Source organism: Rattus norvegicus, chromosome 10, assembly GCF_021556685.1.
Source record: "Rattus norvegicus strain SHRSP/BbbUtx chromosome 10, alternate assembly SHRSP_T2T, whole genome shotgun sequence".
NCBI lineage: Eukaryota > Metazoa > Chordata > Mammalia > Rodentia > Muridae > Rattus > Rattus norvegicus.
In genome coordinates this window covers 20,601,217-20,614,835 of record NC_141543.1, presented here as the reverse complement: position 1 = coordinate 20,614,835, position 13,619 = coordinate 20,601,217, and the positions used below count along the sequence as shown (strand labels likewise).

Genomic DNA, 13,619 nt, shown 5'->3' with positions numbered 1-13,619 from the left:
GGCCCACAGGATGGATCCCCACTCCCACCCATCTCAGTGGCAGTACCAGCTCAGGTACATGTAGCGTGGGTCTCAATGCAGAAACAGAGAGTGGCCATCTTCCAGAGAGGGCCACAGCTTCAGCTGCTCCATCCGTGCCTGCCACACCAGGCCACCAGTCACCCCTGAAGCCAGAGTGAGAGACGGTGGTTTGATGCTGAATTAGTCTCTTCGAGTTTGTCAGCCTAAAGCCCTTCAACAAACCTCTTTTTGTGCACATGTGGCTGTGGAGGCCAAAGATCAGCTTTGGGTATCATCCCTCAGTCCACACCCATCTTTTATTTTCTGAGGTAGTCTCTCACTGAGTCCTGGCTTTGACAAGTCCATTAAGCTGTCTGGATTACAAGTGAGTTCCACCATGCTGGCTTCTTCCACGGGGTCCTGGGGATCAGATTAGGTCCTCACGTCGTTGAAAGGTAAAACATTCTACCAATGGAGTTATCACTCTAGCCCCCCGGCCACTAGGCTTTTATGGTAGCCTTTGTAGTTTGTGCTTCAAAACGCCCTGGCAGAGGACAGCAATCGTTTGTGTCAAGCTCTTTCACCTGTATGTCAGCTCGGTGTGACCACCACCGGCAGGCATCCACTTGTGTTATCAGATACTGTTGGTTTGCAGCCTGCTGCTCAGTTGCATTTCATGCTTAGCTTCTGCACAAATGTACAAAGAGAAGCAAAAACTAACTGTCTGGCAGAGCTGATGCGACAGCGTAGGCTCAAGTTCACAGGACTGACTATGAACATGCAAGTCCCCTACAGCGTCACCCCTGATTTCAGTGTTGACAGGTCACCCCCACCAAAGCTTCCTCCCAGCCCTTGCCAGATGACACAGTCTGTCCCCTCTCACCACAGCTGCCCTGAGGACACAGCAGGGGCACCCAGCAGCACTAGGTGGGAGCACTCTGGGAGACACCTCACAGATGGGCCATTTATGGCCCAGGGACCAGCGGGAAGGTCATGGCCATGAGGCACAGAAAAGAGCACAGGGATGTTGGTTGATCAACCAAGAGAATAAACCTCTACTGTTCTACGTAGACATTGGCAGGGGGAGGGGCAGCTCTTCCTTGCGGAGGGGCTCCATAGAATGACTATCTGCAGGGGTAAGGGGAGCAAGACTCGCCTCAGGATGTCTCAGCAGCAACCTGGGCAGGTAAGACCCCAAATCAGTGTGACCTGGAGAAACTACCCTTAACCCTAGAGGGTGTGTGTGGCTTCAACTCATACAAACCATGTGACACCCCTCCAAGTGGCATGGGGGTCCCCCAGCACTAAGGGATCGACTCAGGTACCTGCCTCCTTCTGGAAGCTGTAATTGGATGTAGGGACAGTAGACGGCATATCTTAACAAGGTAACCTCAGGTAAGTGTGGCCAGGAAGCCTTCCCTGTAGGGGAATCCTCCCCAAGCCCAGCATCCAGTTTATCCACTAGGAAGCATGGGGTGGACCCAGTCTGAGGCACATTCTGCCGAAGATGCTACCAGGGATGGTCTACACGGTCACCAGCATGAGGAGTCAACAGGAGTCTGGGGACAAAGACGCAGGGTGAAGGACATGGGAGGTTAATGTCCTGGGAACTCCAGTAGTGGTCTGTGGCTGGCTGGCTGGCCCTGAGGCTGGTTTCTCCATGCCACTCGCTGACGTCACTGTGGGGGCTCTCTCCTCTCTCTGCAGCTCCTCAGTAGTAATGTGTAGCTACTGCAGGCTTATCTTCTAAGGTGTTGCTGGCACTGTTTCTCAAAGTGCAAAGTTAGTGTCAGCACTATCGGTGTTGGCTTTGCTGGCTGCTTAGCTGGGACACGCCTGACCACTATGAGACATGGGAAGCCAGAAACTTGCTCTAGTCTTGGGAGCGACTTGGGAGGAAGGCAGGCCTCGACATAGAAGCCTGCTGGCCCTTGGCAGAGCCACACTTCCCATAGTGGGGCTACTCCATAAATACGGTGGTAAGTGACTGGACACAGGACATCTAAGGCTGCATCACTGTCAGAACCTGGAAGAGACTAGAAATCTCTGCTGGTGAGTATGCACGGTTTAAAGTGACCAGAGATGGCAGCCCCTAGAAGGGTGAGCACAGGAAAGGGAGACCAGGCTACATGCACAATGTACCCCTGTGGTACCTTCAGCCACAGAAGGGAGTTCTGGATCTGCCTGTTTGGCCCTGTAGTTGCCACCATAGCCAGGTTAAGTGTCCACCAGGTTGGCCCTTAGATGTCCCTGTGGCAAAGACGCTGATGAGGTCTCAGCATGTGACCGACTCAGTCTTGGGGTTCTTGTGTAGAGATGTGGACATGGTGACCTCTGTGGGATGTCAAAGGGGAGTGACCCTAGGAGACATGCAGGACCCCTGTGGCCCTATGGGTGCTCCTGCTGTAGCCACCTGTTGTCTCGCAGCCTGCCTGAGTCCCTGTGGTTGCCTATAGCACATGGTCCACTTTAGCCCATAGTCGTCACCCATGGTCATTTGTCACAGCCAGTGAGCAGATCCATACCACCAGAGTACAGCTGCTCCTCATGGTGGCTTCTAATTGTCACCTTGCATTTGGCCATTAGTAGGTTGAACCACTTACTGTGGGTCTCTACTTAATTGGCTGACAGAGCTGAGACAGAGCCGTATCAGACCCAGGCAAGCCTGACAGTAACACACCTCTCGGGAGCCTCAGGTCCACTCTTCTACTGGTCAGTAGTTCTGACTTGGGAACATTTTGTTGAAAAACTGGGGACAGCAGTTGATCCAGTCCCTCAGTGAGCCACCCTGACCCTGACAAGTGGACTCCTGAGTTGCAATGACTCAGAGAAAGTGCACAACACTTCTTTCTAGGTGAAGACACATGCAGGTGCCTCCTTTTACTCTGGGCCAGGGCTCTTGCTATAGCATGGTGACACAATGCCCATCCTCAAGGGGCAGACGACGGTAGGAAGACAGGCAGGCATAGAGACATAGACACTCATGGGGAGGGCTTGCATCACAGGGCATAAGTGGAAGAATAAAGCCCGGCGGTGGGCTGGGGATTATTTGCTTGGCAGTCCTCGACACAGAGGAGAGGAGTGGGCAGCCAATAAGAAACCGTATAGTGCTCATAGATAGCGCATAAACGTTTACCTCTAGGGACTGGCGAGATGGCTCAGGGGTAAAGGCACTTGCTGTGCAAGGCTGACAATCTAAATTCAATCCCCAGAACCCACGTGGAAGAGTGACCTGACTCCAGAGAACTGCCCTCGAACCTCCACAAGCACACCAAGGCACGTGTGCACCTGCACTACACATACACATCACACACACATCACACACGCATCAGGAACGTGCAACAGCAGTAAGAACAAAGCTCACCTCACCTCCGGCTCCTCAGAGTCAGCCTATGAATGCCCTAGAGATGACTATCATGGCAAGAACCAAATAGAAAACCTGCTACAACCTGCCAGCCATGGAGATGCATGTCTAAGAGGCAGCCGACACCTGTAGCACACATAGAGATCATACCTGGAAAGAAACGTGGTATGCCGGACCAGAGGATGGGCACTGTCCTGAAGGGGCCTGTTACTCACACTTAGAAACCATTAGCAGTAGCCAAACCACATCAGTGACCCTCTCCTCCCACAAGAGCACACAAAGAGCTGCCATTGTGACAGCACGGAGCACGGTTTCCTCTTTAAGAGTTTCTGTTTCAAGAACATCAAAGCAGTTGCAGCGGACACTGGCATGTGGACACTAGCTGGGGCAGCCAGCAGAGTCTCTTCCTGTTCCTCACACTGGCAAACGTCAGGCTTGCTGGCAGTGTTCGTCCACAGCTACCAAGGAGCCGGGGAGCCAGGAAGCACAGGGGATAGGACACACACCAGGTGCTGGAGGTGCCTGGCCAGCTGGCAATCTCTATGGTGTCTGAAGAGACCAAAGCACTTCTCTAGCCTCTCAGCTGCCTGATGCGACCAGGACATCACACTTGCATGGGGGGGGGGGGGGACTTAATGGGCAACGAGCATCGGGATGGCCTGCCCTGCCTCAGACAAAGAGTTGCAACCGGGGTGAGCAGAGATGAGGACCCCCCCTGACCAGACACTTTCAGGTGTCTCCTGTGAGTGTGGGCGTGTGGAGGGCTGGTAGACGGCTCTTCAAAAAGAATACTGCACTAGGTCTGGAGAGGGGAGGTCTTGGTGGTGAAGGTGCTTGTTGATGCTGACACCAATTCCTGAGGATTGCAGGCGTTTCCAGGATGCAGGAGGGACAAACCAAGTAGTGGAAGGGAATCTGTCAAAGAAACTGGCCCCACGATCTCCAAACCCAAATGTCTAAAACTGCATCTAGTCCACTGGCACCAGAGAAGCTGTAAAGAGAAACCTCCACAGTATGGGGAGAAAGAAGGAAAGATTGTGTAACATGCTTTCTTTCTGTAGAATAAAAATATCAAGAGGGTTGAGCAGTTCCAGTGGGGAATTTAGAATAGGCTGGTGAGATAAGATCAGAGATGAAAAACTAAACCACAAAAGAAGAACCAATCCTCAACGCTGGGAAAAAGTCAAAACTGAACAGACAAAATAGTTGCAGCTCTCTATCTGGCCCAGAAGGCAACAATATTTGCATAGGCACAATAATGCACAGATTGTGTGCATTGTAAATCAGTAATGATTATATTGGAACCACTTCTTGGTCCTTGGGCTAAGATCAAGTGTAAAAAAGATACCTGTGACATAGTTATGGTAAGAGGTTGGGAATGGCAGGAAGGGCATGGGCGGGTTCCTTGTCACTCGTGACAGGCGGTACACAAGCAAAGTCTAAAGGGGACACACCAAGAGCGACCCATGTGCACACCTTATTAGAAATATGGATTCAGGGACTGGCAAGATGGTTCAGTAGGTAAAGGTGATTGATGGGCAAGGCTAACAATCTAAATTCAACCCCCAGAACCCATGTGGAAGAGTGACGTGACTCTAGAGAACTGTCTAACTGAATCGGATCCCCAGCACACATAGGTGATGGGCAGTTTTAAATATCAACTTGCCACAGCCTAGAGTTACCTGTGGGAAGAGCCTCCTCAATCGAGGAATTGCCTAGACAAGTCAGCCTGTGGGCGTATTTGTGGGGATTATCTTGATGCTTCATTGATGAAGGAAAACCTGTCCATTGTTGGTGGCGCCATTCCCTAGGCTGGGGCCCCTGAACTTTCTCCACCAATTGTGAAGAAACAAATAAATATAACTTCTGGGGGTGGGGGCAGAGAATGTTAGATGAAAGCTATTGGCAGCACAGATACATTTAGTCTCTCAGTTCTTGATTGTGGATATGATGTGACGGCTGCTTGAGCTCCTGCCCTGACTTCCTGAAATGATGAATCACAATTTGGAGCTGTAAGCTGAATTTCCCCCACTGTGCTGCTTTGGTCAGTATATCTGATCACAGTACCAGAAATGAAACCAAGATACCATATAAAGGCAGAAAGAAAGAAATGAAAGGAAGGAACAAAAAAAAAAAAAAAACAAAGAAAGATAGAAAGAAACAAAGAATTCACTCCAAAAAGTTGTCCTCTGACCTCCACAAACGGAAAACCTGGATGCAAATACCAGACTGAGTGCTAGCGGAGATGGGGGATTTACCTGGAGACCAGGATCCGGGGTGCACAGAGGTAATCGAAGCACAGCAGTCTTGTTTAGAAAATGCCACGTGGGCCATGCACATGCCTAACTTTTGTTTTTAACAATGAAAAGGATACTTTTTAGGTCATGGTCCAGCCAGAGTATAAGGAACCCAGAAGCTGATAGGCAGAAGATAATTTATAACTCCCTACACACGGCCTTGTTGCCCGTCTCCTTAGATGGCACCTGTCCAAAGTGGCTTCAGCGCTGAAGGTCACAGAAATGACAGTGACAGTCGTCAGGACAAAACAGGGACACAGCTAGAGGGCAGTGGTCATCTGCGTGTGCGCTGTTACTATCAGAGAAGAGACAGACAGTGCACCGATTAAGCTGTCAGCTCCAGACACTGGACAATGAACCTTTTCCCTTCCCGATGACACCTATCAGAGCTGGTTCATGGCAAAGGGCGGGACACTTGCATGGCATCCCTCAAACCCCTCAGGTTCCCGGCATCATAAAACATATTTTTATTTAAACTCTTAAAAATCTGATAAGTAAAGCCAGTTCTTCCAGGACCACAAGAGAAGGGTTTATGACGGTTCTGCTCACGGGGAGCAGAGGAGAAACGAGCAAAGAAGGCATGATGCTGGAGAGAGAGGGACCGGCTGGTGTGCCAGAGAGCAGGATGGACAGACGGCATGGCGGCTGAGGCCAATCAGCTTCAGAAGGAACAAACTTGAAATCAGACAGATCCTCACTGTAGGAGACTGAGACCAAGCCCACTGGGCTCAGCTGGGCTTGAGTGTGACCGGGGACTTGCTACCCCGATGGGAAAGTCAGGAACAGACACAACCCCAATTCCAAACAATCCAGGGAAAATAAAACTAAAAAGCAAGCCGGAAGATAAAACCCACCCAGCAGCCTCAGGACTCAAGCGAAACAGCTCTTTCAAAGTCTCAGAACTCTGTTCATTAAAGGGAACCATGTTTTGGAAGTGGAAGTGGAAGAGGAAGCTAGGTAAAACCCTGAGTGATCAACAAGGAAAGAAGGAAAACCCAGAAGCCCAGGCTGGCCTCAAGGTGACCTTGAACTCTGCTCCACCTCCACAGTGTGGCGACTACAGACAAGTCTCAAAGCCAGGGCTTCCCTCTAGGCAATTAGAGACAGGGCCTTGCTCTGCAAGCGGTAACAGCATTCCTTGTGCCTCAGACTCCAGTCTTCTAGGATTAAAGGCGTGAACCATCATACATGGAAACACTCTTTCAGAGTCAATTACTGATTTTTTTTTATTAGATTTAAATCGGTGGGGGGGGCATTAAGGGGAAGGAAGATAGGGAAGGGAGAGATACACGGGGTTGGGGGTGGGGTTGAGAATATGATCTCATGTCTCCATTTGGGTAAACACTGACCCTAGGCCCCTACCAAATGGTTGACTGAGACAGTCTACAGCCAACATGCCGCACAGCGGCCCTCACATGCAGAGACCAGGTTTTTCTGGGCTCTCAGGAAGGATGTGACAGGGACGTGGTACTAGGACAAGAGGGCCTGCTGTCATCCTGAGTAGACATTTTCCAGAAGTGAGCTAGCTCTGTGTGTGAGGCTATTCCTCTCTAGTGACACACCAAGGGGTTAAGTCAACAGAGACAGCCCCAGGAAGGGGACATAGGGTTGGCTTGCTGGTGGCAGCTTAAGGCTGGCCTGGTCACTGAGGCTGCCTCTGACTGTGAGGAAAACTTAATTAAGGAGACTCCTTTCCTTGAGCACTGGGGCTGGGAGGGGAGCGGGCCGCTGCAGTGTCAGCTACAGGTCTGGAAACAGTTTCATGGAACCTGCTGGGCCGGGCCACCATGCTAATCACTTCCTGCAGGCAGCCTCTGCTCCCTCACTAATGGGTCTTAATAAAAACTTCCAATTGGGCCAGTAAACCCCTCATTAAGCTGTTTTTAAAGCATGAATTTAAGAGCGGCAAGGGTGAAGGGTCAGGGGGAGCATTTAATTCACAACGGCTGGCAGGAGGTGCTGCCATGAAGGGAAACACAAGTGTCCTGGCCGTATAAACATCCCATGTGGCCCAGGGCCTGCCAAGGACGGTCTGACAGGAGGCCGAGCTCTCCACTGGGCATGAACAAAGCGCCCCAAATCATTAAGCACTTTGTCCACTTGGAAAGATTATGGAAAAGATATGGTGGCAAAGAACAGAATGACAAAGAACAGAATCCAGGATAGTCTGTGGGCGCTGTTCTTGCCATCCGTGCTGCAATGAGGCCTGGGCCCTTGGGGACTGCACAAGAACCATGGTTGCTGATACTCCCATCAGCTTCCTGCAGACCCCTGGCCTCTCTCCTATGGCTTACCCACTGGCCTGATGCTTTCCTGGGTGACACACCTTAAAGCTGCTCCTTGTGTGTTTATAGCTGATGGGTTGTGCACAATCCAAGGCAGGTGCCCAAATGCCTCTTTTGGTCCCTGCGCCCGGACACTGTGCCTGGGGAAGGGGACACAGCAGAACTTCTGTCCTTGGCTGACAAGGCCCAGGACAAACTAACCACTTATTAGCACAGCTTCTTCCCGAAATGAAGGAACCCAGACTCATTCAAACGCTAACATGTCCAATTCTTATCCCGGCCATGTTGTACTGACACACAGACGGCACAGGGTCCTACAGTCCTAGGGCCTTTACACCTGGGATATTCTTAGACTATTAGATACGTGCTGTGGTGAGTGGTGGGGGGAACCTAGGGGACATCGAAGGCCTCTAGTTACCCCAAACCTGTGGATTCCCGAGACACAGGGCTTCTCACACAGCAGCCTGGTCTCCCTTCTCTACAATCATCAGAGACAGTCTGGCCTCTCCAGAAAAACTCAACATGCCCAGGGGCCTACACTGTCTGAGCATTGCTTGGGAGGCAAGGCCCACACCCCATTCACCACAGTTAAAGAACATACAAAAGGGTTTTGTGGTCTAAAACACTCCAGAGGCTTCCGGAGCGTGCTGCATTTCCTGACTGCCTATCTGGACCTTGAGGACCTTACGGTATCTATCACCCAGGAGCCTAGCTGGAGGAGGCTGTGCTACTTGGCTGGAGTCTATCGTGCTGTTTTCTCCCAGGCCCTCCCCAGTCCTGTCAGCAGGCCGCTCCTAAAGCATGATGCTCACAAGCCCTTTCCCCACCATAGCCCTTGGAGCCAGAGCAGTCATCCTGCTGCTCACGGTCCCCCACAGGCCACACCTAGAAGGAGTCAGTCTCGGAACAAGTCTGAGGAAACCTTGCATATGGGGTCATAGGACTCAAGCCCCAGAGACAAGGTCGCAGTTCCCTCTCTAAACCCTTTCACAATGCACACAGAGCTTGGCATGGCCTGGAGCCCAGCGTAGACAGTGGCCATACCAGAGACTGGCTATGCTAGGGACAGTGGCACACCAGGGAGAGTGGCTGAGCTGGGGGAGCAGTCATCAGACTGGCAACAGCAGTCACACCATGTACTGAGTGTACTGGGACGGTGCCTGCCAGGAACTGCCCCGTCCTTCAGGAGACCTAAAGCCCTTCGGCTCAGCCTGGCAGGCTACTGGAGTTCTAGAAAATTGGGTGACGGAACTTCAGGAAGCACAGTTCCTCTGGGACAGGAGTTTCCAGCACCCACCGGCCACAGGAGTAATTCTTTTCCAACCAAGTCTCTGAGTTGCATTTGCCAAGGCAAGTTGAATGCAGCAAAGACGACAGAGTGCACAATCAATGCCTCGGGCTCCCTGGGACCCAAAGAACAGGGCCAGCACACACCCCCAGCCCACTCAGCAACTGCATCTCCCCTAGAAATGGGGGTACAGTACTGCGATAATGGCAGGTTATGGAGAAGAACCAGAAGCTGCCACAGTTAAAGGGGACCTCTTAAAGAGACAGCGAAAATTTACTAATAAAAAATCTTAAGTATGTTGGGGAACTGTGATTGTCTGAGATGAAGGAAGGCACTTGAAATGAGACCTCACTGTCTGGACTCCTTACCCAGAACCCTTCACTGACAGTGGCGATGTGCACAGAAGAAGCCAGGCCCCCACATCACTGGCTGAAAGGGGACTGCTCCTCCTTGCCCAAGAAAAGAGGTGACCAAAACCCTTTGCTAGTTAAACGGAGGGTGTCTTCAATAGGCCCTGTCCAAAGACCCTTCCAGAGCTCACACCTTTCAGCATCTCAGAGCTTCCCAGTGCTCCAATGATGGCTGGTGGGACTATGGTATTAACTGATGGGCCTTCGGATTGATTCAGTTTTAACTAATATAACAAATTCACGTTAAGCCGGAATGGTGGTGTATGCCTGTATATGGCATTTGGGAGGCTGAAACAGGAGGATACGGAGTTTGAAAACAGTATGGGGTGGATAAGTAAGACTTCTATCTCAAAATGGATAAACACGTAAATACGATACAGACATAATACACATGGTGAGCAGCGGCCACACTGCACATGAGGCTCTGGAAGTTCAGTGCACTTCAAATCACTATTTGGGGGATAAAGCCCCACAGAGACACCAGCAAGCAGTTCCATATTTTGGCTCTTAGTTCACAGAAGCCTCCATGGATGACTGATATGATCAAGATCACACAGCCAAGATGACAGGCGGTGCTCACTGGGAGATCTCCGGCTTCTGTGGGCAGCAACTCAGGGCCAGAGAAGAGAAACCTCCAGAAAATTCTTCATAACTTTATGCACATAGGTGTGTTGCCTGCATGTCTGTGCACCATGTGTGTGCAGTGCCCACAGAGGCCAGAAGAGGGCACTGGATCCTTTGAAACTGGACTTGTGAGCCCCCAGAGGGTGCTGAGAATTGAACACAGGTACTGTAGAAGAGCAGCCAGTGTTTTCTTTTTTTCTCTGTTTTTGGGAGGCGGGGGGGGGGGGGTTGTCGAGACAAGGTTTCTCTGTGTAGCCCTGGCTGTCCTGGAACTCACTCTGTAGACCAGGCCAACCTTGAACTCACAGAGATCCACCTGCCTCTGCCTCTCGAGAGCTGGGATCAAAGGCATGGGCCACCACTACCTCCCGGCTGCAGCTCACTCCAGCCCTTCTAGAAAAGTTTTCCCCTGGTGCATCTGCTGCCCACCTTATGCTGTCTACCCAGATGGGCCTTTGTTCTCTGGGACTGCAAGAGAGAAGATGGAAGGCAAGATACAGCAACACTATAAGCTTCCAGGTCACTGTACCACCAGGTAAGGTGGCGCCTGTGAGTGTCAGTAGTCAAGGACACAGACAGAAGGTGACTAGGCAGTGGTTTTCCTCTAAGTTCCTGAGGCTACCACCTGGAGGTCTTCTGTATCTCACCCCCTCCCCTGCTATGTGCTTAGCCCTGGGGATACTCCACTGCCCAGATCCCAAAATGGGGCAGCCAGTGTCAAGCACAGGTCTGAAGATGTGTGGAACACCTGTTACTTCTCATCGTGCCTGTCCCGTGACACAGCCACAGCTCTAGAGTGACACAGCTCTCCCGTGACACAGCCACAGCTCTAGAGTGCTGGCAGTGAGCACCCAGAGTGCCTCAGACTTGATTTTACCAGTAACTGCTGGAATCCTCTGCACCAACGAGCAGGGATCCTGTCCAGATACAGGAGTCAGAGCCTCAAGGTTTCCATATTCATAACCAGACAAAAAAATAATCTTGTTGCAATTTCAGATAAGCAATGTTCACTAAGAAAAGAGGGTTTGTCCCCTGAAGCACTGCAGAACACGAGGTTCTCTGGGGGACTCTGATACAGAAATAAGAAGCAGATACGAACATCCTGGACTATTGTGTCCTGACCAGTCACAGTGACCCTGCTCTCAGCTGTGTGGGAAAGGCTCTGTCAGCACAGCTGAACGTTTTTGCAGATACGCAGGTATTCGTCTATTCAGGGAACTAAAAAGCATTTACAGTGGGAATTAAAATTGAGGGGAAACATTTATAGTGTGAACTAAAAACTGAGGGGAAACATTTATAGTGAGAACTAAAAAAGGAGGAAAAACATTTACAGTGAGAACTGAAAATGAGGGAAACATTTACAATGGGAACTGAAATGAGGGAAACATTTACGGTGGCAGCAGACTGATGGCCTCATGTTTGCCAATGGATCTCCTTTTCCAGCACTGCAGGCAACACTCAGTTTGAACACAGGCCAGACAGTGACTTGGGACTCAGGCCTCACAGCTGAAGCCACACAGGATAGGCAGGGTGTGGCCCAGATACATGCACAGCATGGGGAAGCTGCAGTGGGGTCACGGTGCCTCCTGTGAAGTCCTTGGGTAGAACTGCAGGTCACTAAAGACACCTTCCCCCATCCCCTCCCTCTCCCCTTACAAAGTGTCCTTGACTTTTATTGCAGGATTCTAGAGTTGGGCCAACTTACAGACACCTAAGTCCCTAGGTTCTCAGCTTCCTGGCCACTTGGGGGCTAGCTGCCTTCGACCACACTCCAGTAACTGTCAACTGGTATGGGCTGGGAACATCCAAATGCTTCTCTGATCAGCACAGAGCCCTGGGCAGTGCCCTCTACACTGCCTGCCCTTTCCTATGAGCACACCTCCACGCAGCTCTCATTGGCCACAGACTCTCAGTAGACACAAACTGGGGAGGGGCCTCCTGTACTTTTCCTGAATGCCTTCTCTACTCATCACCTCGTAATAAATAGCTACCATTATCCCCCGAAGTTCCCTGAAGCACTGGAGAAGACAGGGTTCTCTGGGGGATGTTGATAGAAGCAACAAGTACACATGCACATCCTGCTTCATTCACATCCTGAAAGGCACACAGGACTACTATGTCCTCACCAGCCACACCGACCCTGCCCTCGGGGGTAACCACTACTCTATTTTAGTTTTTGAGGCAGGGTCTCACCATGAAGCCTTGGCTGATCTGGAATTTACTATGGAGACCAGGCTGGCCTTGAACTCACAGAGCTCTGCCTGCCTCTGCCTCCCGAGTGCTGGGACTAAAGGTGTGTGCTCACACCAACCACCTTTTTCTCAAGACTTATTTTTTTTTTGTTATGTGCATGTGTGCTTTCCTTGTATGCATGTCTATGCACCACACACACAGGCAGTTCCTGCTGAGGCTGGAAGAAGACACTGGATCCCCTTGGAACTGGAGGTACAAGTGGTTGTTAGCCTCTGTGTGGGTGCTTGGAACCTAGCCTGGTTTCCTCTACAAAAGCACTAAGTGCACTTGACGTCTGAACCATCTCTCAAGCCTAGCAACTCCATTATTATGCAGTGCAGTTGCTAAAGGCGCCCCAGTGCCTCCCCTGGGAGCCCCCAGTCACAGCCCACCAGAGACCACAACTTGGGACCCGCCAGCCTGCCAGCCATGCCCATACCCTGGAGAGTGAGCCATCAGTAGGTATTTAAACATAAGAGAAGCCCCCATAGCCGAAATGCACGGAGATACATACCCCAACACACAGGGCAAGCCCTCACAGAGGTTTTTTCTGCATGATTGTCACTTACCAAAAGAATACCTGAAACACACACAAAAAAGGAAGAACAGTAAGATGTCGGCTTGGTTTTATATGTTAAACCATTGTGCTTACCCGCTGAGCAAAACCCACTTGTGAGCTTGGGGCAGTGTGGGGCAGAGGAGGACCTGACTCCAGGAGGATCAGCTGCCAGCCACTGAGTAGGCAAAGCTGGGGGAGACAGGGCCTACAGGCCAGCAGAAGACACTGTAGAGTGATCAGATGCAAGATTCTAACTGGCTGCCCCTGCAAACGCTATCCTCCAGGGTCTGAAGTTCAGGGTGTCTGGGTATCTTGACGTAGATCACCAGAAGAGGGGCTATGTTAGAGGAATGCAGTGGGCTGTGCTGCCCCAGTGTCTTTTACTTTGAAGTCACAGTGGGAAGATGCCTAGAGCCCTGTGCTGGGACCCATTGAGCTAGACCGTGCTGCTGGGTGTGCTGGTTTGAATGAGAAGGGCCCCTGAAGTCTCATGTATTTGAATGCTTCATCATCGGGGGTGGCAATATTGGAAAGGATTGTAAGAATTAGGAGGTGTTAAA

At 51.0% G+C, this 13,619-nt stretch overlaps 1 protein-coding gene across 1 annotated transcript in view; it reads right to left on the bottom strand.

Annotated features, from left to right (window-relative positions):
• Lmf1 (lipase maturation factor 1) overlaps positions 1 to 13,619 on the bottom strand; it is a gene marked incomplete at its 3' end in the record, with an annotated part of 97,111 nt that overhangs the window by 66,802 nt on the left and 16,690 nt on the right. Inside the window, 1 exon segment of the mRNA NM_001427222.1 lies at positions 13,070 to 13,080. Coding sequence (NP_001414151.1) covers positions 13,070 to 13,080 — 11 coding nt within the window.